Source organism: Homarus americanus, unplaced genomic scaffold (genome assembly GCF_018991925.1).
Source record: "Homarus americanus isolate GMGI-L3 unplaced genomic scaffold, GMGI_Hamer_2.0 scaffold11022, whole genome shotgun sequence".
Lineage (NCBI taxonomy): Eukaryota > Metazoa > Arthropoda > Malacostraca > Decapoda > Nephropidae > Homarus > Homarus americanus.
Genome location: NW_024737068.1, coordinates 7895287 through 7921952, shown reverse-complemented (window position 1 = coordinate 7921952; position 26666 = coordinate 7895287). Strand labels below are relative to the sequence as shown.

The following is a 26666-nucleotide window of genomic DNA, read 5'->3' as shown; positions in this document are numbered from 1 at the left end:
GTCAGTAATTATTTAAAAGCGTATAATAAAAGCATAATGAAAGAATTATTGACTTCAATTCATGTCACACACTCATAAAACTACATAAATGTCTGCTAGTCAGCACACACACACACACACACACACGCACACACACACACACACACACACACACACACACACACACACACACACACCCACATTATATACATTATACTGCATATCATATATGTACCACTTATGCCATTTGCATATTTTTATATTTACTGCACTTGTCAGTGAGCCGTGAATTATTATTATTATCATTATTATTATTATTATTGTTATTATTATTATTAGTAGTAGTATTATTAAAAGTATTATTATTATTATTATTATTATTATTACTGTCATTTATATTATTATTATTATTATTATTATTATTATTATTATTATTATTATTATTATTATTATTATTATTATTATTATTATTATTATTATTATTATTATTATTATTATTATTATTATTATTATACACAGAACATAAAGCCTAACGAGGGACTTGTTTATTGTCTCTCATCCTTTGTGTCGTCAACATCTCTGCTCATATTAACCTCAAACAAAAGTGACTCAACCCTCCTGGCTCTCCCTAACAAGAGGGCCACTTGAACCTTGACCTCTGACCCTTCCTCCTGAGGCTTCGTCGCCTTACACAACAGATGAGCAAAGGAGGAGAAAGAAGAAGGGAAAGAAGGAGGGAAGGGAGGGAGGGAAGGAAGAGAAGGAGGTAGGGAAAGTGGGAGGGAGGGAAGAGGCGGCCATTTGTTTCTCTCCAATCGACCTCGTCTAACGCTTATCGTTAAACTCACAACAGGCACTTAACCTGGGTACTCCGAATGCCTAATTAGAACAAAACATTACGATTGTCTTAAGTGGATATTAACACCATTTATCTCCGTAACCAAAAAAAAATATTCTATCAGTGCAGAAGAATATTACGAAGTACTCCCTTGGAATGTTTTCTGAGAGGTTAGTCCTATATTAGAAAACATTGTTAAAGTATGAATAAAGGAATATATCTCCATACCAGGGAAAACATTAAGTAAATAAGAGAAAACATCAAGTTAAAGATCTAAGATGTTATTGAGTTAAATATAGGAAACACTAGATTGACAGCCTAAATTATAATAATATTTTTGTGTAATATTTCTGCTGTCACACAAAGACACAATTTGGTAAATGAAAACTTGGACCATTGCTGCGTCAGGAAAGTGTAAGTTCCCCATAGAGAGAGAAAGACTGTTTAAAGGTCATATCTTCTACGATGACCAGTTAAGTTGATATATGTAGTCTTTAATGTACAGGAACCCTCCCCCCCCTCCTGCCCCCTCACATACACACAAACACACACACACACACACAAACCATGTATAGACCTCACCAATGATGACTCCTCTGATTACCAGTATGAAAAATGGAAGACATTAGTCAATATAATGGATCTATATATAGCCACAGGAACTTCATAAAGCGACTCGATTCATCTTTTATTTTTTAAGAGTTGAAAATTATTGACTGAGTATTTTAGTTTTGAAATATTTAACATTTAAGAGGGAGAGTATTTTGTGTTTTATTTTGTTTATAACTGTTTGTATACTGTATGTGTGTATAACTGTCTGGTAGCCCTCACGCGTTCTGGTTAGAGTCTACAGATGCTACTGTCTTATCTTGCCTGGACTGTACCTCCTTATATTCCTTATACTTGGGAACTGTGCTGGGGAAGTTTGAGAAAATAAGACTCTTCTGGGAATATGTCGTGCAGGATTATAAGGAGGACGTCTCTACTATTCTCTATCCGTCGTTTAATCCACTCCGTCAATCCGTACTTTAAGTAATTCACGATCGAAAGTTACATCTTGTGATATTAAGCCTTAGTTAGGTAGCGTGATCGGGGCAGGTGGAAGGAAATTGAAGATAGCCGTATGAATAAGTAAGCTATATGTTACATGATAAGATAGTATGTTGTTATATATTAGACGCTTCTAGGGCAATAGCTGTCTTGATGGCAGTTGATGGTAACGAATGTACAGGTAATACGGTAGGAGTAATACTAGTAATTGTGGTGTGAACTGTTTCATAATATACACACACACACACACACACACACACACATACACACACGTCCTTCGCTCTTTCCTTCGTACATCCTACACTCTGATCTCCTACGCTCTGGTCTCCTACACTCTGGTCTCCTACACGCTGGTCTTTTAAACTCAGTAAAAGGAAGTTATCGGTGGTCTTCGCGAGTCCTGCCATAAATTTCCTCGTCCAGACAACACACAGCACCAGACGCCAGGAGGACAACACAGCACCAGACGCTAGGAGGACAACACAACACCAGACGCCAGGAGGACAACACAGCACCAGACGCCAGGAGGACAACACAGCACCAGACGCCAGGAGGACAACACAGCACCAGACGCTAGGAGGACAACACAACACCAGACGCCAGGAGGACAACACAGCACCAGACGCCAGGGAGGACAACGCCACAGCACCAGACGCCACAGCACCAGACGCCGGAGGGACAACACAGCACCAGACGCCAGGAGGACAACAGCACAGACGCCAGGACAACCACGGCATCAGACGCCGCAGCATCAGACGCCAGGACGACAACACAACACCAGACGCCAGGGGAGGACAACACAGCACAGACGCCAGGGAGGACAACACAGCACAGAGACGCCAGGAGGACAACACAGCACCAGACGCCAGGAGGACAACACAGCACCAGACGCCAGGAGGACAACAACATCAGGCAGCAGGAGGACAGCACAGCATCCAGACGCCAGGACGACAACACAGCACCAGGCGCCAGGAGGACAACACAACACCAGGCCGCCAGGACGACAACACAACACCAGGCGCCAGGAGGACAACACAACACCAGGCGCCAGGAGGACAACACAGCACCAGACGCAGGAGGACAACTACAGCACCAGACGCCAGGACGACAACACAACACCAGGCGCCAGGAGACAGCAACACCAGGCAGCCAGCGCCAGGAGGACTTACCACAGCACCAGACGCCAGGAGGACAACACAACACAGCACCAGACGCCAGGAGGACAACACAGGACCAGACGCCAGGAGGACAAACACAGCACCAGACGCCAGGAAGACAACACAGCACCAGACGCCAGGAGGACAACACAGCACCAGACGCCTGGAGGATAACACAACATCAGACGCCAGGAGGACAACACAGCACCAGACGCCAGGAGGACAACACAGCACCAGACAACACGCTGGGAGGACAACACAGCACCAGACGCCGGGAGACACAGCACCAGACGCCAGGAGCACAACACAGCACCAGCCGCCAGGAGGAGACAACACAACATCAGACGCCAGGAGGCAACAACACAGCACCAGACGCCAGGAGGACAACACAGCACCAGACGCCAGGGAGGACAACACAGCATCCAGACGCCAGAGGACAACACAGCACCAGACGCCAGGAGACAACACAGCACCAGACGCCAGGACAACACAGCACCAGACGCCAGGAGGACAACCACAGCACCAGACGCCAGGAGGACAACACAACACCAGACGCCAGGAGGACAACACAGCACCAGACGCCAGGAGGGACAACACAGCATCAGACGCCAGGAGGACAACACAGCACCAGACGCCAGGACAACATCAGGTCCTCAGGGGGTAAAACTCAATATCTTTTGTGATTGTCGGAGGTGATGGACTTGTGGGAGAAAGGACGCACTCGTGTAAATATGTCCTGCAGCCAACCGCCTGTCTCCTCCTCCCCTCCTCCTCCTCCCTCCCTCCTCCTCCTCCTCCTCCTCCTCCTCTTCCTCCTCCTCCTGTCCTCTCTCCACCTCCTCCCACCTCCTCTCCCTCCTCCGTGCCCCTGCTCTCTCCTCTTCCACCTCCTCCTCCACCTGCTCCCTGTCTCACTTCCTCCTCCACCCTCCCTCCCACCTGCTCCTGTCTCCACCTCTTCCACCTGCTCCTGTCTCTCCACCTGCACCTGTCTCCCTCCCCCCTCCTCCTCCTCCACGTGCTCCCTGTCTCCTTCCCACCTCTTCCTCCCCACCTGCTCTGCCTTTCTCTTCCACCTCCCTCCTCCCACCTGCTCCCTGTCTCCTCTTCCACCTCCTCCTCCCACGTGCTCCTGTCTCCTCCTCCACCCTTCCTCCCTGCCGTACCCCTGTCTCTTCCACCTCTCTTCCCACCTGCTCTTGTCTCCTCTTCCCACCTCTTCCTCCCACCTGCTCCTGTCCTCTCTCCCCACCTCCACGTGCTCCTGTCTCCCCTCCCTCCACCTCTTCCCACCCCGCTCCGCTCCCTGTCTCCTCTTCTGCACCCTTCCTCCCCACCTCCTGCTCCCACCTGTCTCCTGTCTCCTCTTCCCTCCTCCTCGTGCTCCTGTCCTCTTCCTCCACCACTCCTGTCTCTCTTCCCCTCCACCTCCTGTCTCCACCCTCTTCCACCTCTTCCTCCACCTGCTCCTGTCTCCTCTTCCACCTCCTCCTCTTTCCTGTCCTCCTGTCTCCCTCTTCCCCTCTTCCTCCCCTGCTCCTGTCTCCTCTTCCCCCTCCTCTCCCCACCTGCTCCCTGTCTCCTCTTCCCCCTCCTCCTCCCCCCATCTTTCCCTGCCTTTCTCTCCTTCCTTTACACCTTTCCTCCACCTCTTCTTTCTCTCTCTTCCCTCCCTGTCTCCACCCTCTCCACCCCGCTCCCACCTCCTCCTCCACCTGTCTCCTTCTTTCTCCTCCTCCTGTCTCCCTCTTCCACCTCTTCCTCCACCTGCTCCCTGTCTCCCTCTTCCCTCCTCCTCCACCTGCTCCTGTCTCCTCTCCCACCTCCTCCTCCACCTGTCTCCTCTTTCTCCTCCTCCTGTCTCCTCTTCCACCTCTTCCTCCAGCCTGCTCCCTGTCTCCTCTCTTCCACCTCCACCTCCACCTGCCTCCTGTCTCCTCTTCCACCTCCTCCTCCCACGTGCCCTGTCTCTTCCTCCCCTCTTCTCCACCGCTCCCTCTCCTTCCCACCTCTTCCCTCTCCCACCTGCTCCTGTCTCCCTTCCCACCTCCTCCTCCCACCTGCTCCTGCTCCTCTTCCCCTCTCCTCCCACCTCCCTCTCCTTCTTCCTCTCTCCTCTGTCTCCTCCTTTTACCTCTTCCTCCTCCTCCACCTGCTCCTGTCTCCTCTTCCACCTCCTCCTCCACGTGCTCCTGTCTCCTCTTCCTCCCTCCTCCACCTGTCTCCTCTTCTTCTCCTCCCACCCCTCCCTGTCTCCTCTTCCACCTCTTCCTCCAACTCTCCTGTCTCTCCTCTTCCCACCTCCTCCAACACCTGCTCCCTGTCCCCTTCCCTCCTCCTCCACCTGTCCTCTTCTTTCTCCTCCTCCTGTCTCCTCTCTCCTCCACCTCTCCTCTCTCCACCTGCTCCCTGTCTCTCTTCCCACCTCCTCCTCCACCTCCTCCTGTCTCCCTCTTCCACTGTCCTCCTCCATGCTCCTGTCTCCTCTCCTCCTCCACCCCGCTCTTCCCTCCCTCTTCCTCCCTGCTCCTGTCTCCTCTTCCCACCTCCCCTCCTCCCCTGCTCCTCTTTCTCTCCCTCCCACCTCATCCCTGTCCTTCCTCCTGTCCTGTCTTCTCTTACCTCTCCTCCACCTGTCTCCTCCTCCACCTCCTCCTCCTCCTCCCTGTCTCCTCTTCCACCTCCTCCTCCCACCTGTCTCCTCTTCTTTCTCCTCCTCCTGTCTCCACTTCTTCTGCTCCTCCACCTGTCTCCTCCTCTACCTGTCTCCTCTTCCACCTGTCTCCTCTTCCTCCTCCTCCTCCACCTGCTCTCCTTCTTTCTCCTCCTCCTGTCTCTCTTCCACTTCTTCTACTTCTCTCCACCTGTCTCCTCCCCCACCTGTCTCATCTTCCCACCTGTCTCTCCCCTCTTCCACCTCCTCCTCCTCCACCTGTCTCTCTTCTTTCTCCTCCCCTGCTTCCTCTTCTTTCTCTTCCTCCTGTCTCCTCTTCCACTTCTTCTGCTTCTCCTCCACCTGCTCTCCTCCTCTACCTGTCTCCTTCCCACCTGTCTCCTCCCCTCCTCCTCCTCCACCTGTCTCCTCTTCTTTCTCTCCTCCTGTCTCCTCTTCCCACTTCTTCACTTCTCTCCCACCTGTCTCCTCCTCCTACCTGTCTCATCTTCCACCTGTCTCTCTTCCACCTCCTCCTCCTCCCCTGTCTCCTCTCTCTTTCTCCTCCTCCACCTGTCTCCTCTTCTTTCTCTTCCTCTGTCTCCTCTTCACTTCTTCTGCTTCTCCTCCACCTGTCTCCTCCTCCTCCTGTCTCCTCTTCCACTTCTTCTGCTCCTCCTCCACCTGTCTCCTCCTCTACCTGTCTCCTCTTCCACCTGTCTTCTCTTCCACCTCTTCCTCCACCTGCTCCTGTCTCCTCTTCCACCTCCTCCTCCACGTGCTCCTGTCTCCTCTTCCACCTCTTCCTTCGACTGCTCCTGTCTCCTCTTCCACCTCCTCCTCCTCCACCTGTCTCCTCTTCTTTCTCCTCCTCCTGTCTCCTCTTCCTTCCTCCACTTGTCTCTGTTTCAGGAGGTGGAATTAAATCCTCGACAAACTCCACACCACCAAACTAAAGGTACATTTGGTGGTTATTTTCATAAAGTCAAGTTGGCTGAAGATGAACTACGTTATATGAGAACTTGTGTATGAGTGGTGGACAATACTACAAGTGACAAACACAGACACAGCCATAACAGTTCACGTCTCGTATTTAGTATTTCTATATTATATTTATGGCTAATATGGGTAATATGTCTCAGTGCCCCGGCCACACAGAGAGCGTCAACAACACACATCGTACCCAACACTACTAAGACGCCTCCCGTTGCTTACTTCTGTATCTTTATGTTTAATATGTTGAAGAAAAAGACGTCACTTGCTGCCTCTAAGACTCGTGTCTCAGTCATTGTGCGCTGAAGAGTTCCTCCTATCTCACACTGAAGAAGACTTACCATCGATCATAACCTCGGCAGCGTGACACACTTTATCACACTCACATTAATTATCACACTCTCTGACTCACCATCACTGCACCACACACCACCACCTCCCTAACTCCTGGCCAGCCTCACGTAAGCCGCCAATTGTAACATTTTTGTCCACTTAACCTTTTGGAGACTTTTGTGACCAACTAATTCTCTCTGAGTCTCGCTTTCTATTTTATTAATTCCTCTCTGAGTTTCGTTCTCTGATTTTCTGTGATAATTTTACCCAACGATTTTATTTTTGCCTCTACTGATATACTGGTAACTCTTCATCCACACGAGCTGCAATGGTGTTTAGATAAATCAGTCTAAGGAAAATCCTTATAACTGAGCCTGAGCGCTTGGTGGGACGTAATCGTTTGTACCCGACAAGATTTACTCTCAGAAATATTGTGTAATACTAGCTTATAAGTATTTGTTATCTGTGGGTCTGAAACACAAGCATGAAACAACTTGATGTAAAACTGTATATAATAAACACACCTGGAAAGATAAAATTTTTCTTGAGGTACAACTATATCGTTAAATGACTCTACTAATTTTACTATAAGATAACAGTACACCTAAACACAATAAGCCATCAGCCTAGACTGTAAATAACTACACACAAACATATACCAATATCTCAGGAATGTGTGCGATAGTTTCACACACTGGATGTCCGGAACCACAGCACAATTTCCTGAAATCTATGTCCTCGGAGCTCGCTAGTGACTTAGTAAAACGCTGCCATTGGGTTGGTGGGTGTTAGGGCCGGCCCATTGGAGACCCGTGAGGCCTAATAGGGTGAGTGGATAGTCGATTGTCTACCAAATTGGCTACTTTACTTATTCGGTAGCTCAGCGGTAACAATTTCGCCTCTCTCTCACTAGATTCATGGTTCGAGTCTCACTGGAAAAAGTAAGCTAAATTTAACAATATATATAAAAAAAAAATATTCTAACAAAGAAAATCCAGAGAAATTTTCGAATTGACGCTGGAATATTATACAGTTTTACCCAAATAATTTACAGTTGTAGAACAGAATATTTACTTATCAAAACCGCTCGAACAATGTGCTAAATAACGACTATTACCTAACATGAAGGTAAGATACGAGACTGCTAACAATCATCGCTTTAAAAATTTGCTGTTGTGTTTAGTTTGTATACAACCAGGTGGCGGGAGTTATGCTGTGAACCAATCTTGTTATGGTCATCGTTTCCATAACTACGAGGCCCAGCCAGTTAGGGACAGATATCATGGTTGGCCAGATCATGATCACCAATACTCGACCTTAGTTGACCTGGCTAAAGCGAGCTCAGTCCTGAAAGGTTGAGTAAAAAAAGTTGTCAGATGTTATGCTCAAGGAAGCGTGTAGTGTTGCCATCCTGGTGATCGTTATAACTCCAGCAAGTAATAAAAATATATTGGTTCTGAGAGACGACGGTCAGCCTCTCATGTTTGGTCTCCACAACAGTAAAGGTCGGAGGCTCCAGTGTAGTGCTCGTCACCAGCTCAGGCCGACGGTGTGTTGTGTGAGGATGTCTTTTATCACAGTGACTTCCTGTTATCAATATCTCTCTTCCCTTTTTTTCTTACGTACTTTCAAATCTCTAGAACCTTTCCTAGTTATGAAAAAAACCCAGTAATTGAGCTAGTAAAAGTTTCCTACCCAAACACTTTTGATAGGTGTGATATAGTATTTTTCAGGTTGAAATTCCTGTTCTCAATTTAGTGGAGACAATTTGTTCAGGAGGCCGAAGTATCATTTTCCGTAACTTTAGAGATAAACAAGTGTTCAGTTGTTGTCAGTGACAGCATTCTTTCATCCGTCTTGAGGAGTGAGACAACAATCACAAACGACGATGATCTTCCAGCACCACCTGGACACCTCACCTGGTGCTGAGATCACAGGTGACAACCCCACCTGGTAGGGCCGCCCAGGAAATGTATACACATTTTTTTCGTCTTTTGTCAAGTTCACGTGAACAGGAACCAGTAACTAAGAGATCCATATATACTTATGGTGACGTTGTCGGCCTCTGACAGAAACAGTTTTAGCTCACCTTAAGTTCAAGGAAAACTTCTTGTTTCTTCCGTGTTTGTTAAAAATGAATTGGGAACTCTCTCGTCACGTCCACACACAAGTGAAAAGTAAATCTTCTCTGCCTGTTCCTCCCTGACATGACTGTGACTGTTTCAAGAGCTTGTCTCCCCGTGGGACATATTAACTGGTCGGTGACAGCTACCAGAACGGTCGTGCTGTGAGTTGGCTGCTGGAACACCTGCCAACATCTGGGCTACACGTGTCTTGTGTTGTGAGTTGGCTTCTGGAACACCTGCCAACACCTGGGCTACACGTGTCTTGTGTTATGAGTTGGCTGCTGGAACATCTGCCAACATCTGGGCTATACGTGTCTTGGGTTGTGAGTTGGCTGCTGGAACACCTGCCAACACCTGGGTTACACGTGTTTTGTGTTGTGAGTTGGCTGCTGGGGCACCTGCCAATACCTGGGTTACACGTGTTTTGTGTTGTGAGTTGGCTGCTGGAACACCTGCCAACATCTGGACCACACGTGTCTTGTGTTGTGAAGTAGCTGCTGGAACACCTGCCAACACCTGGGTTACACGTGTCTTGTGTTGTGAGTTGGCTGCTGGAACACCTGCCAACACCTGGGTTACACGTGTCTTGTGTTGTGAGTTGGCTGCTGGAACACCTGCCAACACCTGGGCTACACGTGTTGACTGTTTACATTTTTGTATGTTGTCATTTTTTAAAGGAACATTTTACTCAACTTTACTAGTATATTTATTTTTGTATATAAACATTGTCAATAAAGAACTAACTATAAACGTTAAGTATTGCCAAAACACATACTTGAGGTCACGATATTATTTACTCTCCACGCTACACCACACATAGTACTATACATGGTAAACCATAGACTCTTATACATTAAATCAAGTTTATGCATTAGCTCACAAATGTGATTAACGTTGGACTTACATTTTCTAATTAGTATTAAACAATTATGAACATTGTTGTAAGTAACTATGTTAGCTAGAATGTGTCTCGTATCACCACCAGGATTAAGACCAGTCATTACCATAATGAAAGTACGGTTTAATTATTGTGAATGGAGTTAGTGATATACTCGAGAACGAGACCAAGAACGAGACCAAGAACGAGACCAAGAACGAGACCAAGAGCGAGGCGAGACCAAGTCCATTCGTAATTTTGCATATACGGCTCACTTCAAGATTAGGCCCCAGATACTGGCGGTGAGATTAAGCTTAAAATGGGATAACTGGGGGCCCAATTTCTAGGTGTGCGTGTGTGTGGGTGTGCGTGCGTGTGTGTGTGTGTGTGTGTGTGTGTGTGTGTGTGTGTGTGTGTGTAGATACTCCCTGGTTATGTACTATAGTTGACACCAGCTATATTGAGTATTACAACTGTCGTATAATAACATACATAAACAAGCAGAATCTTAGTGACCCGGAAGTAAATGTCACACTCTTACTCACCACAGTCAAGACTCAAGTTACTGTTGCTCTTATTGTTGCTCACACTAACCTAACCTAACCTAACCTAACCTAACCTAACTTAAATCTCTTGGTGAGGTTTAAATTTGGCTGATATTACCCCTTGCTTCCACCAGACTCTTACTGTATATATTGCAATAATTATCAACATAGATAAGATTTATCTGCAAAAGCCATATGTAACTAATATAAATAATTGTAAATATATAATAACAGAAAGTTTCACCAAAAGGAAAGTATTTAATGAGAGATATAAATGAAAATAAGGAAGATAACAAGTGATTACTCCCCAGTATCCTCAACTCCTCCAGAGAACGTAATAGCTCCCTGACAGTGAACCAGCTGGGGTACAGGCCGGGGCTACGAGGGGCTCTTATATGTGAAGTAATAGTGTAAACAAAATCACTGAGCCTAGACAACTCAGAGTTACCGGGGAATATTTTACTAGATCTGTACAGTAAGCTCCCCACAATGTGTTACAACAAGACCATGGCAGCTTGTGTTACTTCCCTCCTACATTATCTATTCAGCTGCTTACCTATGGGTCACAAATTCCCACAGGTCTCAAGTTAAATTTCACCAAATAGTTACAATTATCTTCAATTGGTTTACGTTCAGGGTATAATTGGCACCTAGATCGGCAATAAGCAAAGTTTATATGCAAATTTAAAGCAATAACTGTTCATTAATCAGAGAATGTTTTGGTAAGAATGTGTGTGTGTGTGTGTGTGTGTGTGTGTGTGTGTGTGTGTGTAGCTAAACAGAAGAGAAACCATTATCAAATAAACAAACAACATGAAGGGAAATATACCACATTAAAATGATGTTAACTGCATTGTGGGGACGCTATAACATCCATTATAATATATGCTGGTCATTTTGCCACTCCTATACAACATTCTGGCCTATATCTACATAATAACTATAATGTAAGTCTGTCTGTCCCCTCTCCCTCCCTCCCCTTTTCCCTCTCCTCCCTCGGGGGTAAATGTCTGCTCTTTGCTTCTTCAGAAATTACCTGTGTCTAGACGCTGGCCGGTGCTGTAAGAGATATTTTATTAATGATTACCGAGGCAAGTTATCATGTTAGTCCCGGATTGTGTGATGTATTGTAGACTGTGTTGTGTTTAGTAGGTAGCTCTATTGAAACTTTGCATTATATTATTAGCGCCTATATTAGAAACTCTACAGTATATCACGTCATTAGCGCCTATGTTAAATCTCTACATCACGCCATTAACGCCTATATTCAAACTTTATATTGTATCATTAGCTCCTATATTAAAAACTCTACATTATATTAATAGCGCCATATTACCAAGTTTTCATCATAAAGGAATATGACGGAGCCTCAGTAAAATTGGAGCACACAGCTGGCGTGAGGGAGTTAGCGAGCTTGTAAATACTGGGAAAATATTTTATGGTTGAAGGTGTTGAGGCGGACGAGTGGGGCCGCCCGCACGTGTAACACAACTCGAGTTTTCTCAGAGAGATTATCGTCTCCTCGGCATACCAAGTGTAACATATTCCCTCACACCTGCAGTATAATGTGTCTTATAGTCTGACATGTGAGGGAAATAATGATCAACTATTACCTTCTTCTCTGATGTTAAGTTACTAATGACTGGAGGTGTATCACCCAGGTAATTATCTCAGTGAGACGAGCATAAACGCGTTCGTCTACTCTTTCGGTTGTGGAAAGTTAATGATATATAATAAAATAATTACAGCAAGTCTTTTCCACCTGTGGCATTATTGAAACGCCTTCAAGAAAACTAAGTCACTTCCCCAAACAGTAACTTGTTGTCAAGTGTAACTATTGTGTAAAGTATTAGATCCTTTGCAGTTGTAAACAAAACATTGAATACACAAACTTTTGCATAATAAGAAGACAAATGCATAATATGTTTAACGAAAATCTCTCAAAGTTTTTGAAGACTTTAAGAAATATTATAAGCAAAGCTTTTATTTCATGCGGAATTAAACTTATTTTGTGTTACCTTCTCAGAACACAAAATTTGACCAAATTCGACGACTTTCCAAGAAAATGGAATGCAATTTTGTGTGCTTTACATGGATCAAATGTCACTAAATGGCACAATTATGGTGTCTGGGATGAAAGTTATAAGTGATGTCGAATTGCTATTTTTTTTTCTTAATAAGCAGTAGATATTCCCTCAACTATCTTATGTTTACTGTATCCATGTATGTCTCGCCCACAGGCACATCACTCTACACGACCACAGCAGCCGAGGAGTTTGTGCCAAATAATCACTTCCGTCAGCGGTTGTTCTTCTCCGCCATCAGAAGCACTTCACCACCACCTTCCTCTGCTTTCCTTCCCTCTCCCTCTCCAGCTTCTCCTTCCTTATCACCCTCTTCTTTTTTCTCCTTCTACTCCTTATCGTCCTCCTCTCCCTCCTACCTGCAACCCCAGCCCGCTCCCATTAGGATCCAGAGAACTATCCCTTCAACAGCTCCTCCTCCGCCCTATTTCGACCCATCGTCTCCCACCAATGTGTCATCGCAGCTTGGGACTAAAGCCTTCCTCCCCTGCAGGATCAGGAACCTCGGCAACCAGTCGGTAGGTGTATCAGTATCCTACAGGCCCAGTAGGTAGATGCACCAGTATCCTGCAAGATCAGTAGATAGATGCACCAGTATCCTGCAGGATCAGTAGGTAGGTGAACCAGTATCCTGCAGGATCAGTAGGTAGGTGAACCAGTATCCTGCAGGATCAGTAGGTAGGTGAACCAGTATCCTGCAGGACCAGTAGGTAGGTGAACCAGTATCCTGCAGGACCAGTAGGTAGGTGAACCAGTATCCTGCAGGATCAGTAGGTAGGTGAACCAGTATCCTGCAGGACCAGTAGGTAGGTGCACCAGTATCCTGCAGGACCAGTAGGTAGGTGCACCAGTATCCTGCAGGATCATGAAGTAGGTGCACCAGTATCCTGCAAGATCAGTAGGTAGGTGAACCAGTATCCTGCAGGATCAGTAGGTAAGTGCCAGTATCCTGCAGGATCAGTAGGTAAGTGCACCAGTATCCTGCAAATCAGTAGGTAGGTGAACCAGTATCCTGCAGGATCAGTAGGTAGTGCACCAGTATCCTGCAAGATCAGTAGGTAGGTGAACCAGTATCCTGCAGGATCAGTAGGTAAGTGCACCAGTATCCTGCAGGATCAGTAGGTAAGTGCACCAGTATCCTGCAAGATCAGTAGGTAGGTGAACCAGTATCCTGGGATCTGTAGGTAAGCACCAGTATCCTGCAAGATCAGTAGGTAGGTGAACCAGTATCCTGCAGGATCAGTAGGTAGAGTGCCAGTATCCTGCAGGATCAGTAGGTAAGTGCACCAGTATCCTGCAGGATCAGTAGGTAGGTGCATCAGTATCCTGCAGGATCAGTAGGTAAGTGCACCAGTATCCTGCAAGATCAGTAGGTGGTGAACCAGTATCCTGCAGGATCAGTAGGTAAGTGCACCAGTATCCTGCAGGATCAGTAGGTAAGTGCACCAGTATCCTGCAAGATCAGTAGGTAGGTGAACCAGTATCCTGCAGGATCAGTAGATCAGTGCACCAGTATCCTGCAAGATCAGTAGGTCAGTGCACTCTTCATCTCTCTCGTGTGTTGTGTTCACGCCTTTATGTCCTCACTCTACCATCAGTACTTCACAACATTCGGCATCAGTCAGAGCGACCTTGACTCTCGCTCTTGTTGTGACGTTGTTGATACACAACATTAGTCACACTCTACTGTGAGACGACCTTGTTGATGACGTCCTCTGGTCTCACGTCTGTTGTTCTTCTTATTATTTAAGAAAATTAATTACCTTCAATAAGGAAATTAATTTTTCCCTCTACTAAAGTTTGAAGGAACATAGTCATGGTGTTGCCCTTCTGTCTGTAAACACCAAGTTTTCACAAATACCTAAAGTTTATCGGAGACTTGCAGTCAAACTTCATACATAAAATTCTCTTTTACACAGTTGATGACTTTATTAGTTTTAGTCTCGGTGGAAGAGGAATTGAAGGAGGCTGTTCACCTTTTCTATGTCTGTTTCTGTGTCGTCAGGTTGATCAGACATTTGTGGTTAATGACGATATAATTACTTAACATATATCTCAGAGTCTTTGTATTGTTTCCTCCGTCAGAAAATGTCAACATTTCGTCCGTCTTCACTACCTTGGGGTCAACATCAATTCTTAACCGAATTCGATTAAAAATAATTTAATATCTGGGAGGCGTCCTCGTTTCTCGCCCGCCTGTTGTAACTTAATTAAAGTTGAAAGCCTCGGTTGGCGAGGAACAACTGTATATGTTATTTAGAGACCGCGAGGCCCGGGGTCTGCCGCCTCTTCTTGTTATCTTATCCGTTTGTTGTCACTGTGTTGAGGACAGCGAAGGTGCAGCTCCCTTGTGTCTTGTACGAGTAACAGAAGGTGCAGCTCCCTTGTGTCTCGCTCTACGAGTTACAGAAGGTGCAGCTCCCTTGTGTCTCGTCTACGAGTTACAGAAGGTGCAGCTTCCTTGCGTCTCGCTTTACGTGTTACAGAAGGTGCAGCTCCTTTGTGCTCTCGCTCTACGAGTTACAGAAGGTGCAGCTTCCTTGTCTCGCTCTACGAGTTACAGAAGGTGCAGCTCCTTGTGTCTCGTTCTATGAGTTACAGAAGGTGCAGCTCCTTGTGTCTCGCTCTACGAGTTACAGAAGGTGCAGCTCTCTTGTGTTTCGCTCTACGAGTTACAGAAGGTGCAGCTCCCTTGTGTCTCGTTCTATGAGTTACAGAAGGTGCAGCTCCCTTGTGTCTCGCTCTACGAGTTACAGAAGGTGCAGCTCCCTTGTGTCTCGTTCTACGAGTTACAGAAGGTGCAGCTCTCTTGTGTTTCGCTCTACGAGTTACAGAAGGTGCAGCTCCCTTGTGTCTCGTTCTACGAGTTACAAGTAGCTCCTTTCTCCTCTACGAGTTACAGAAGGTGCAGCTCCCTTGTGTCTCGCTCTACGAGTTACAGAAGGTGCAGCCCCTTGTGTCTCGCCTCACAGTTACAGAAGGTGCAGCTTCCTTGTGTCTCGCTTTACGTGTTACAGAAGGTGCAGCTTTTGTGTCTCGTTCTATGAGTTACAGAAGGTGCAGCTCCTTGTGTCTCACTCTGAGTTACAGAAGGTGCAGCTTCCTTGTGTCTCGCTCTACGAGTTACAGAAGGTGCAGCTCCCTTGTGTCTCGTTCTATGAGTTACAGAAGGTGCAGCTCCTTGTGTCTCACTCTACGAGTTACAGAAGGTGCAGCTTCCTTGCGTCTCGCTTACGTGTTACAGAAGGTGCAGCTCCCTTGTGTCTCGTTCTATGAGTTACAGAAGGTGCAGCTCTCTTGTGTTTCGCTCTACGAGTTACAGAAGGTGCAGCTCCCTTGTGTGTCTCGTTCTACGAGTTACAGAAGGTGCCCCTTGTGTCTCGCTCTCACGAGTTACAGAAGGTGCAGCTTCCTTGCGTCTGCTTTACGTGTTACAGAAGGTGCAGCTCCCTTGTGTCTCGTTCTATGAGTTACAGAAGGTGCAGCTCCCTTGTGTCTCACTCTACGAGTTACAGAAGGTGCAGCTTCCTTGCGTCTCGCTTACGTGTTACAGAAGGTGCAGCTCCCTTGTGTCTCGTTCATGAGTTACAGAAGGTGCAGCTCTCTTGTGTTTCGCTCTACGAGTTACAGAAGGTGCAGCTCCCTTGTGTCTCGTTCTACGAGTTACAGAGAAGGTGCAGCTCCCTTGTGTCTCGCTCTACGAGTTACAGAAGGTGCAGCTCCCTTGGTCTCGTTCTAACGAGTTACAGAAGGTGCAGCTCCTTGTGTCTCACTCTACGAGTTACAGAAGGTGCAGCTTCCTTGCTGTCTCGCTTTACGTGTTACAGAAGGTGCAGCTCCCTTGTGTCTCGTTCTATGAGTTACAGAAGGTGCAGCTCTCTTGTGTTTCGCTCTACGAGTTACAGAAGGTGCAGCTCCCTTGTGTCTCGTTCTACGAGTTACAGGTGCAGCTCCTTGGTCTCTAGAGTTACAGAAGGTGCAGCTCCTTGGTCTCTAGGTGGGTGTTCGTCTAGAGTTACAGAAGGTGCAGCTCCTTTGTGTCTCCTCTACGAGTTACAGAAGGTGCAGCTCCTTGGGTCTCGCTTTACGTGTTACAGAAGGTGCAGCTCCCTTGTGTCTCGTTCTATGAGTTACAGAAGGTGCAGTCTTTGTGTCTCACTCTACGAGTTACAGAAGGTGCAGCTTCCTTGCGTCTCGCTTTACGTGTTACAGAAGGTGCAGCTCCCTTGTGTCTCGTTCTATGAGTTACAGAAGGTGCAGCTCTCTTGTGTTTCGCTCTACGAGTTACAGAAGGTGCAGCCTCGTCTCTGCCCCATTTGTTAAGAAGTGCAGCTCCCTTGTGTCTCGCTCTCTACGAGTTACAGAAGGTGCAGCTCCCTTGTGTCTCACTCTCTACGAGTTACAGAAGGTGCAGCTCCTTGCATCTTGCTCTACGTGTTACACATCAGTTCACAGGTAGCGTTACACAACGTTACAACAGCAGGTGAGAGCGTGAGTGAGGTGGTCAGTCGTCATGTGGAGAGGACGACTTTAGTTAACTCAGGTGACGTAGGACGACCACAACAACCAGCGACTGAGGCTTAACCTTACCTGTGTTCTCCTTCAAACTTTACTTAAGGTCAAACTTACCTACTTGATCCTTGTTTATAAACTTGAAGTGAAATATGTGTTTGTACCACACAACTGACAGTGATGTCTCAGGAAATATTGTGATATTGGTGCCGCCAATGGTGGAACAACAAGTGTGTTGCCTCTGACAGAGTCACAACAGGTGTGATGCCTCGACAGTGTCTCAACAAGTGTGTTGCCTTTGACAGTGACACAACAAGTGTGTTGCCTCTGACAGTATCACAACAGATGTGATGCCCTGACAGTGTCACAACAAATGTGATGCCTCGGCAGTGTCACAAGCTCACAACAGGTGTGATGCCTCGACAGTGTCTCAACAAGTGTGTTGCCTTGACAGTGGCACAACAAGTGTGATGCCTCTGACAGCGTCACACAACAGATGTGATGCTCTGGCAGTGTCACACCAAGTGTGTTGCCTCTGACAGTGTCACAACAAGTGTGATGCTCTGTTAGCGTCACAACAGATGTGATGCCTCTGACAGTGTCACAACAGGTGTGATACCTCTGACAGTGTCACAACAGATGTGATGCCTCTGACAGTGTCACAACAGATGTGATGCCTCTGACAGTGTCACAACAGGTGTGATACCTCTGACAGTGTCACAACAGATGTGATGCCTCTGACAGTGTCACAACAGGTGTGATACCTCTGACAGCGTTACAACAGATTTGATGCCTTTGACAGTGTCACAACAGATGTGATGCCTCTGACAGTGTCACAAATGTGTGGTAGGATCGTCACTACAGATGTCATATAGTCGTCACTACAGATGTGGTACGATCGTCACTACAGGTTGCAACACTGCCTGTCGCGGACTGTACCACGCTAATATTAACCGCTGGGCCACAATGTCCTGGCCAACACTCTATTGGATTTTTATGGTGTTAAAGATGACCCGCTGTTGGTGTCAGGCTCCTCGGCGGCCTACGTTCTGCCCTCGTAACAAGAACCTGTGTAATTAACCTGTAATACCTGTGTGGTCTGAGAACATTATAGCTACGTCACATCACCGCTTCAGAGTCTCCTGACACTAACCAGCGGACTACATCACGTGTTAATACCAATAACACAGTTGTTATGACTGTGTCGGCTGGTTAAAAGCTTCCGGTATATTGTGTCATATGTAAGTGATCCTGTTTAAATTTGTTGTTCCCTCACCATTTATGAACATACATACATACATACATACATACATACATACATACATACATACATACATACATTATTTTTACTGGAGGTTTGTGCTGTTAAAATGCGGCCACAAACCAGATGTGACGAACAACTGTCAATATAATTATCAACTGCACTTAGGGATCTTCATATTTAATTACATTTAAATATTTTGACAATAAAAAAAGATTGATGGTTGTAAAGGAGTGAAGTAAATAGTTATTAATGGGAAGAGGACCTGTGGTGTGTGGTGGACGACCATACTGTAATGTGCTGACGTTATGGTGCACACGCATAGTCGGTGTGGACCTTTAAACACTGTGTCGTGAGGTGCTAGTAGTAATAGTAGTAGTAGTAGTAGAGTAATAATAGTATCAGAAAGAGTAATGGTAGTAGTAGAAAGAGTAGTAGCAGTAGTAGTAGTAGAAAGAGGCAATGTGAAAAAAAAACAAGTAGTAGTAGTATTAGGATATTTAATTTTAAGGTAATAAAATGGCGGCGAAGGTGTGACTGTTGGGGGAGGGATGGAGGCCAAGTTAAAAAAACAGTACCAGTAGTAATTTGAAAAAAAAAGTAGCTATAGCGCAGGAGGTGGGCGCCTCGAACTGGTTAACTACGTTACCGAAAAGGGCAAATGGTTTCAGTCTTAACAAACAAGAATTTACAGATGCCATTGCTCTAAGGTACGGTCGGCCAGTAGAAGGTTTGCCCTCCCAATGCGTGTGTGGTTTTCCTATGACGGCGATCACGCCATGGTGTGCAAGAAAGGGGGTTTCATGCATGAGGCATGATGAAGTAAGGACCTCACAGCAAATATGTTGAAGGAAATCTGCCGATGTCATGGTAGAACCGACCCTCCTTCCATTGGATGGCGAGATCTTCCAACACAGGACTTCAAACACATCTAACGAAGCCCGTGTTGACGTCAGTGCTCGAGGATTCTGGACGCGAGGACAGCGAGCTTTCTTCGACATCAGGATTTTGATCCCATGGCCGCATGTCACCGTAACCTAGCTCGATGCTGCACATAGGAGGAACGAGAACGACAAGATAAGGGCATATGGGAGAGAACCAAAACGTTGACCAAGGCAGCTTCACTCCTCTAGTGTTCACAACCTCTGGTGGATGGGACCAAGTGCAAGATGTTTTACGCCAGACTCGCGGAGTTGATCTCCGAACAGAAGCAGCCCGAAGTTTCGTTACAGCCTGGATGAGATGTCGATCTTTTCTCCTTCGGTCGGCTTTGCTCTGCCTCAGGGGAACGAGAGCCTCTGCCCCAATTCCGACAACTGCTGCAGATATCGACTACGAGGCTACAGTCACTGAATGGCGCATAGATCTGCGGCTCAACTAATTTAACACAGATAGGATAGCTTCTTATGTATTAGGATATTTAATATTAAGGTAATTAAATGGTGGCGAAGGTGTGGCTATTGGGGGAGGCTGGAGGCCACGTTTTGAAAAAAAAAAGTAGTAGTAGTAGTAGTAGTAAAGGGTCAGTTTCAAGAGTAAGCTAAACACTTAGTGTCAAATGAGTCAAAAAGCGACAAAAACAATACAACTTCACGGAACACCGAGAAGATCACTGATTCTTCTTCTTCTTCTTCTTCTTCCCTTTGAACTTCATAATGCTTCGTCACTCATGGGTGGAAAAATAAAAATACAAATAATGTACAGAACTCAAAGCATAAACACACATACACACACACACACACACACACACACATACACACACACACACACACACACACACACACACACACACACACACACACACACACACACACACACACCGCGATTTGAGTTTCACCAGGAGGTAAGATTATAGCCAAGCCTGAAGACTCACAAGAGCACATAAATCATCCCAGCATCACCCCCCACAACTCACATTTAGAAGAGTGTGTGAGAGGTGTGGGAAAGGTGTGAGAGGTGTGGGAGAGGTGTGGAAGAGGTGTGAGAGGTGTGGAAGAGGTTTCGAAGAGGTGAGAGGTGTAAGAGGTGTGGAAGAGGTGTGGGAGGTGTCTGAATCTTTCTCCACAGCATGATCCAATTTTCACTTCAAGAGTCTGTCTGGCTTCTTCCTCCTCCCACCTCCTTCATCTTCCCATCAGGGTCCACACAGATTGGCCATCAGTTTCCACCCTCCACTTACAATCAGGTTCCACCATCCATTGACCATCAAGTTCCACACACATTGTCCATATGGTCCACTACTATCCCTCGCCGATCAAACAAAAGTTCCGGTAAGAAGGAACCTTTAAATATTTGCCACAAAAGTTGTTGGTCGTCCACTTTGTGTTGTAGGTTGGTCTTATCGCCGCTAACACTATAATGGGTAACAATATAGGGTGCCCCAGAAAAATGTATCTGTCTCCCTCCCTCCCTCCAACTCACCGTGTCACAGGGAGCAGGCAGGGAGGGTAGGGAGGAGGCAGGAAGCAGGCAGGGAGGGGGGCAGGGAGGTAGGGCGGGAGGCAGGAAGCAGGCAGGGAGGGAGGCAGGGAGGTAGGGACATTTTTCTCTGACAATCTATATAAACTGTATCTAAATTTGCTGTATCTCTTATCTGTAGACATAAACAACTAAGGTTATGATATCGTAGGTCACTCACGTTCCTTCCATAGGATTAACAGTGAGGGTGACTAAGAATTAATCCAAGGTGATAAGGCGAGGTTGATCGACGAGTGGCATACATCTTCTTTATCCATGAAGTCTCTTGACCCAAACTAGGAATGCTAATGTTGCTGCGGCATAATCGTCAGTTCATCTAAGGGCCTGAGAGAAATGGATCAATAATGTCTGTTTTGAAAATCACTCAGTAAATATATAGTAAACATTGAATGCTAAGTAAAAAGTTTGTGTAAAAAAGTACATTATTACCGGGTGACATATTGCTAAAGGTCAACTTATGTACTTACATTTAAATCAACAATAAAACACAGGTAAGCTTTTGAGTTGGTGAGTGAAGGTAAGTTCCTGGTCGACTTATACTCCGTTATATTGAGTATAAAGTAAAGGTATGCTGGCCAAGTTCAACACAAATAATTCAATAAGTCAACAAGAAAACACAGGTAAGTTTAGGAGAGTGTAGGCAGGATGTGGGAGAGGTTTTCTGTCCCTGTGTTTGTATTGGTCAGCTGCCTCCTCTTACACTCCCTCATCGCATTAGTTTGTGTGCCCGTGTTTGTGTTGACAGCAGGAGACTCTTTACTGCTATCGTGTTATCTTCATGTATACGTCTATGTGTTATCCTTCCTTGTTATCAGTATCATAGCCGTATGATATATTAATTATATATTAGTGAATCATTAAGCTGTAGATAATGTATTTTAGAATCTATTGTTAATTACTTCATCATTATTTTTAATTACTTAATTTTTAATATAACTTTAATCATATTGTATAATTGTTTCGCTTAAATGTGATTGGAATAATTTTCTCTTTGACAAATCATTTAACCTGTATTGTTTACTTAATTAAGGTGAATATATATATATATATATATATATATATATATATATATATATATATATATATATATATATATATATATATATATATATATATATATATATATATATATATAATATATATATACTTTTGGTGAGAAGACCAGCTGAAGCACATAGGTAGTCGATAGTATAACCACTCTATCACACACACACACACACACACACACACACACACACACACACACACACACACACTATATACATACATCCCATAACACACCATCATTAGCTGTTAACTCTCTCTCTCTGTACCATTATCGTGAACCATGAACCAACATCACGAGCTAACACACACTTTCTCTCTCACCTTGAACCAGATATCATGGATCAGGAACCGTGACTCACACATCCTGACGGTGGATCGCTACACCTTCATCGCCGACGAGAGGTTCCAGGCGTGGCACGAGCCGGACACGGAAACATGGACACTGCAGGTGAAGTACGTGCAAGAGAGAGACGCCGGCAGGTACGAGTGTCAGGTGTCCACTGAACCCAAGATGAGCCACTTCGTCCACTTCCACGTCGTCAGTGAGTACATCAGCACCTGCTGGGGTTATTAGGAAGGTGGTGGGATGAGGGAGTGAACGAATGCTAAAGGGATAAGGAGAGTAGTGTAATGGATGGTGGAGGAGGAGGTAAGGTTGGGTAGTGGAGGAGGAGGTAAGGCTGGGTAGTGCAGGAGGAGGAGGCGAGGCTAGATAGTGGTGGAGGAGGAGATGGGGCAGGGTGGGGGAGAAGGAGGAGGAGGGGGTGAGGCTGGGTAGTGGCGGAGGAGGAAAAGGCGAGGCTGGATAGTGGTGGAAGTGTGTCGTCTTAGAGGTAATTTGGGTTAAGTCGGTTAAGAGTTGTTTACTGATGGTTGATTTAAGGAGGAGGAGGATCACCTGCTGGTTTACTAGTACAGCAGGAGGATCACCTGCTGGTGTATCAGTACAGCAGGAGTGCCTGCCGTTGCATCAGTACAGCAGGAGGCTGACCTGTTGAGTATCAGTGCAGCAGGAGGATCACCTAAGCTGCTGTATCAGTACAGCAGGAGGCTCACCTGCTGGTTTATCAGTACAGGAGGAGGATCACCTGCTGCCATCAGTGCAGCAGGAGGATCACCTGCTGTATCAGTACAGCAGGAGATCACCTGCTGGTGTATCAGTGCAGCAGGAGGGGATCACCTGCTGCTGTAGGCCAGTACAGCAGGAGGCTCACCTGCTGGTGTGTATCAGTACAGGGAGTGAGGATCACCTGCTGCTGTATCAGTACAGCAGGAGGATCACCTGCTGGTGTGTATCAGTACAGCAGGATGATCACCTGCTGGTGTATCAGTACAGCAGGAGGATCACCTGCTGGTGTATCAATACAGCAGGAGGATCACCTGCCGGTGTATCAGTACAGCAGGAGTGATCACCTGTTGGTGTGTATCAGTACAGCAGGAGGATCACCTGCTGGTAGAATCAGTACAGCAGGGAGGATCACCTGCTGCTGATCAGTACAGCAGGAGACCACCTGCTGGGATGTATCAGTACAGAAGGAGGATCACCTGCTGGTGTGTATCAGTACAGCAGGAGTGATCACCTGCTGGTGTATCAGTACAGTGTGAAGGATCACCTGCTGGTGTATCATCAGTACAGCAGGAGGATCACCTGCTGGTGTATCAGTACAGCAGGAGTGATCACCTGCTGGTGTATCAGTACAGCAGGAGGACCACCTGCTGGTGTATCAGTACAGCAGGAGTGACCACCTGCTGGTAGACAAAGGGTTGCAGCAGGAGTGATCACCTGCTGGTGTATCAGTGCCAGCAGGAGTGATCACCTGCTGGTGCATCAGTACAGCAGGAGGATCACCTGCTGGTGTATCAGTACAGCAGGAGGATCACCTGCTACCGTATCAGTACAGCAGGAGGATCACCTGCTGCTGTATCAGTACAGCAGGAGGATCACCCAAGCGATGTATCAGTACAGCAGGAGGATCACCTGCTGGTATCAGTACAGCAGGAGGACCACCTGCCGGTGTATCAGTGCAGCAGGAGGATCACCCGGTGTATCAGTACAGCAGGAGGAACACCTGCTGGTATCAGTGCAGCAGGAGGATCACCTGCTGGTGTATCAGTTGCCAGCAGAGGAACACCTGCTGAGGTACCAGTACAGCAGGAGGACCACCTGCTGGTGTGTACTCAGTACAGCAGAGTGATCACCTGCTGGTGTATCAGTACAGCAGGAGGAACACCTGCTGGTGGTACCAGTACAGCAGGAGGAATTCGCTGGTGGTATCAGTACAGCAGGAGGATCACCTGCTGGTGTGTATCAGTACAGCAGGAGGGATCACCTGCTGGGTGTATCAGTACAGCAGGAGGATCACCTGCCGGTGTATCAGTACAGCAGGAGTGATCACCTGCTGGTGTATCAGTGCAGCAGGAGTGACCTGCTGTATCAGCACAGCAGGAGGCTCACCTGCCAAGTGCATCAGTACAGGAGGAGTGATCACCTGCCGTATCAGTACAGCAGGAGGATCACCTGCTGGTGGGAGCCAGTACAGCAGGATGATCACCTGTTGGTGTATCAGTACAGCAGGAGGATCACCCGCTGGTGTATCAATACAGCAGGAGGATCACCTGCTGGTGTATCAGTACAGCAGGAGGATCACCTGTTGGTGTGATCAGTACAGCAGGAGGATCAATGCTGGTGTATCAGTACAGCAGGAGGATCACCTGCTGCTGTATCAGTACAGCAGGAGGACCAACAGCTGATGCATCAGTACAGCAGGAGGATCACCTGCTGGTGTATCAGTACAGCAGGAGGATCACCTGCTGGTGTATCAGTACAGCAGGAGTGATCACCTGCTGCATCAGTACAGCAGGAGGACCACCTGCTGGTGTATCAGTACAGCAGGAGGATCACCTGCTGGTGTATCAGTACAGCAGGAGGATCACCTGCTGGTGTATCAAGTAGCAGGAGGATCACCTGCTACTGCATCAGTACAGGAGGAGTGATCACCTGCTGCTGTATCAGTACAGCAGGAGGATCACCTGGTGTATCAGTACAGCAGGAGGATCACCTAAGCACAGACTGTGCACAGCAGGAGGATCACCTGCTGCTGTATCAGTACAGCAGGAGGATCGTTGGTGATCAGTACAGCAGGAGGATCACCCGCTGTTGTATCAGTACAAGCAGGAGTGACCACCTGCTGATGTATCAGTACAGCAGGAGGATCACCTGCTGAGGCATCAGTACAGCAGGAGGATCACCTGCTGTTGTGTATCAGTACAGCAGGAGTGATCACCTGCTGGTGTATCAGTACAGCAGGAGGACCACCTGCTGATGTATCAGTACAGCAGGAGTGATCACCTGCTGGTATCAGTACAGTGAGGATCACCTGCTGTTGTATAAGTACAGCAGGAGGATCACCTGCTGGTGTATCAGTACAGCAGGAGTGATCACCCGCTGATGTATCAGTGTCAGCAGGAGGATCACCTGCTGGTGTATCAGTACAGCAGGAGGATCACCTGCTGTTGTATCAGTACAGCAGGAGGATCACCTGCTGGTGTATCAGTACAGCAGGAGTAGACCACCTGCTGATGTATCAGTACAGCAGGAGTGATCACCTGCTGGTGTAGTATCAGTACAGCAGGAGTGATCACCTGCTGTTAGTATCAGTACAGCAGGAGGATCACCTGTTGTTGTATCAGTACAGCAGGAGTGATCACCTGCTGGTGTGTAGCAGTACAGCAGGAGGACCACCTGCTGATGTATCAGTACAGCAGGAGGATCACCTGCCAAGTTGTATCAGTGCCAGCAGGAGTGGTCACCCGCTGGTGTATCAGTACAGCAGGAGGACTGCTACTAGATCAGCAATACAGGAGGATCACCTGCTGCTGTATCAGTACAGCAGGAGGATCACCTGCTGTTGTATCAGTACAGCAGGAGGATCACCTGCTGGTGTATCAGTACAGCAGGAGTGACCAATTGTTGATGTGGTCACGCACAGCAGAAGGATCACCTGTTGCTGGGGACGTGCGTACAGCAGTGAGGATCACCTGCTGTTGTATCAGTACAGCAGGAGTGATCACCTGTTGTACTGCACAGCAGGGAGGACCACCTGCTGATGTCAGTGCAGTGAGGAGGGATCACCCGTTGCGTATCAGCATACAGGAGGAACACCTGCTGGTGTACCAGTACAGTAGGAGTGACCCACCTGCTGGTGTATCAGTACAGCAGGAGGATCACCTGCTGGTGTGTATCAGTACAGCAGGAGGATCACCTGCTGGTGTATCAGTACAGCTATATGATCACCTGCTGGTGTATCAGTACAAAGCAGGAGGATCACCTGCTGGTGTATCAGTACGTTAGTGTGAGGATCACCTGCTGCTGGGGATCAGTACAGCAGGGGAGGATCACCTGCTGGTGCACCAGCACAGCAGGAGGATCACCTGCTGGTGAATCAGTACAGCAGGAGGATCATCTGCATTTATGGCCTAGTACAGCAGGAGGATCACCTGCTGGTGTATCAGTACAGCAGGAGGATCACCTGCTGGTAGCTAGTACAGCAGGAGGATCACCTGCTGGTAAATAAGTACAGCAGGAGGATCACCTGCTGGTGTGTATCAGTACAGCAGGAGTGATCACCTGCTGGTGTTTCAGAAGTACACCAGGAGGATCACCTGCTGGTGGGGAGATCAGTACAGCAGTGAGGATCACCTGCTGGTGTATCAGTACAGCAGGAGTGATCACC

The 26666-nt window shown here is 47.0% G+C and overlaps 1 protein-coding gene across 1 annotated transcript in view; it reads left to right on the top strand.

Moving 5' to 3' along the window:
- LOC121872933 overlaps positions 1 to 26666 on the top strand; it is a 143994-nt gene that overhangs the window by 98131 nt on the left and 19197 nt on the right. The window contains exons 3-4 of the mRNA XM_042376067.1: positions 12792 to 13153; positions 22265 to 22475. Coding sequence (XP_042232001.1) covers positions 12792 to 13153; positions 22265 to 22475 — 573 coding nt within the window. The remainder of the gene's footprint in view (positions 1 to 12791; positions 13154 to 22264; positions 22476 to 26666) is intronic.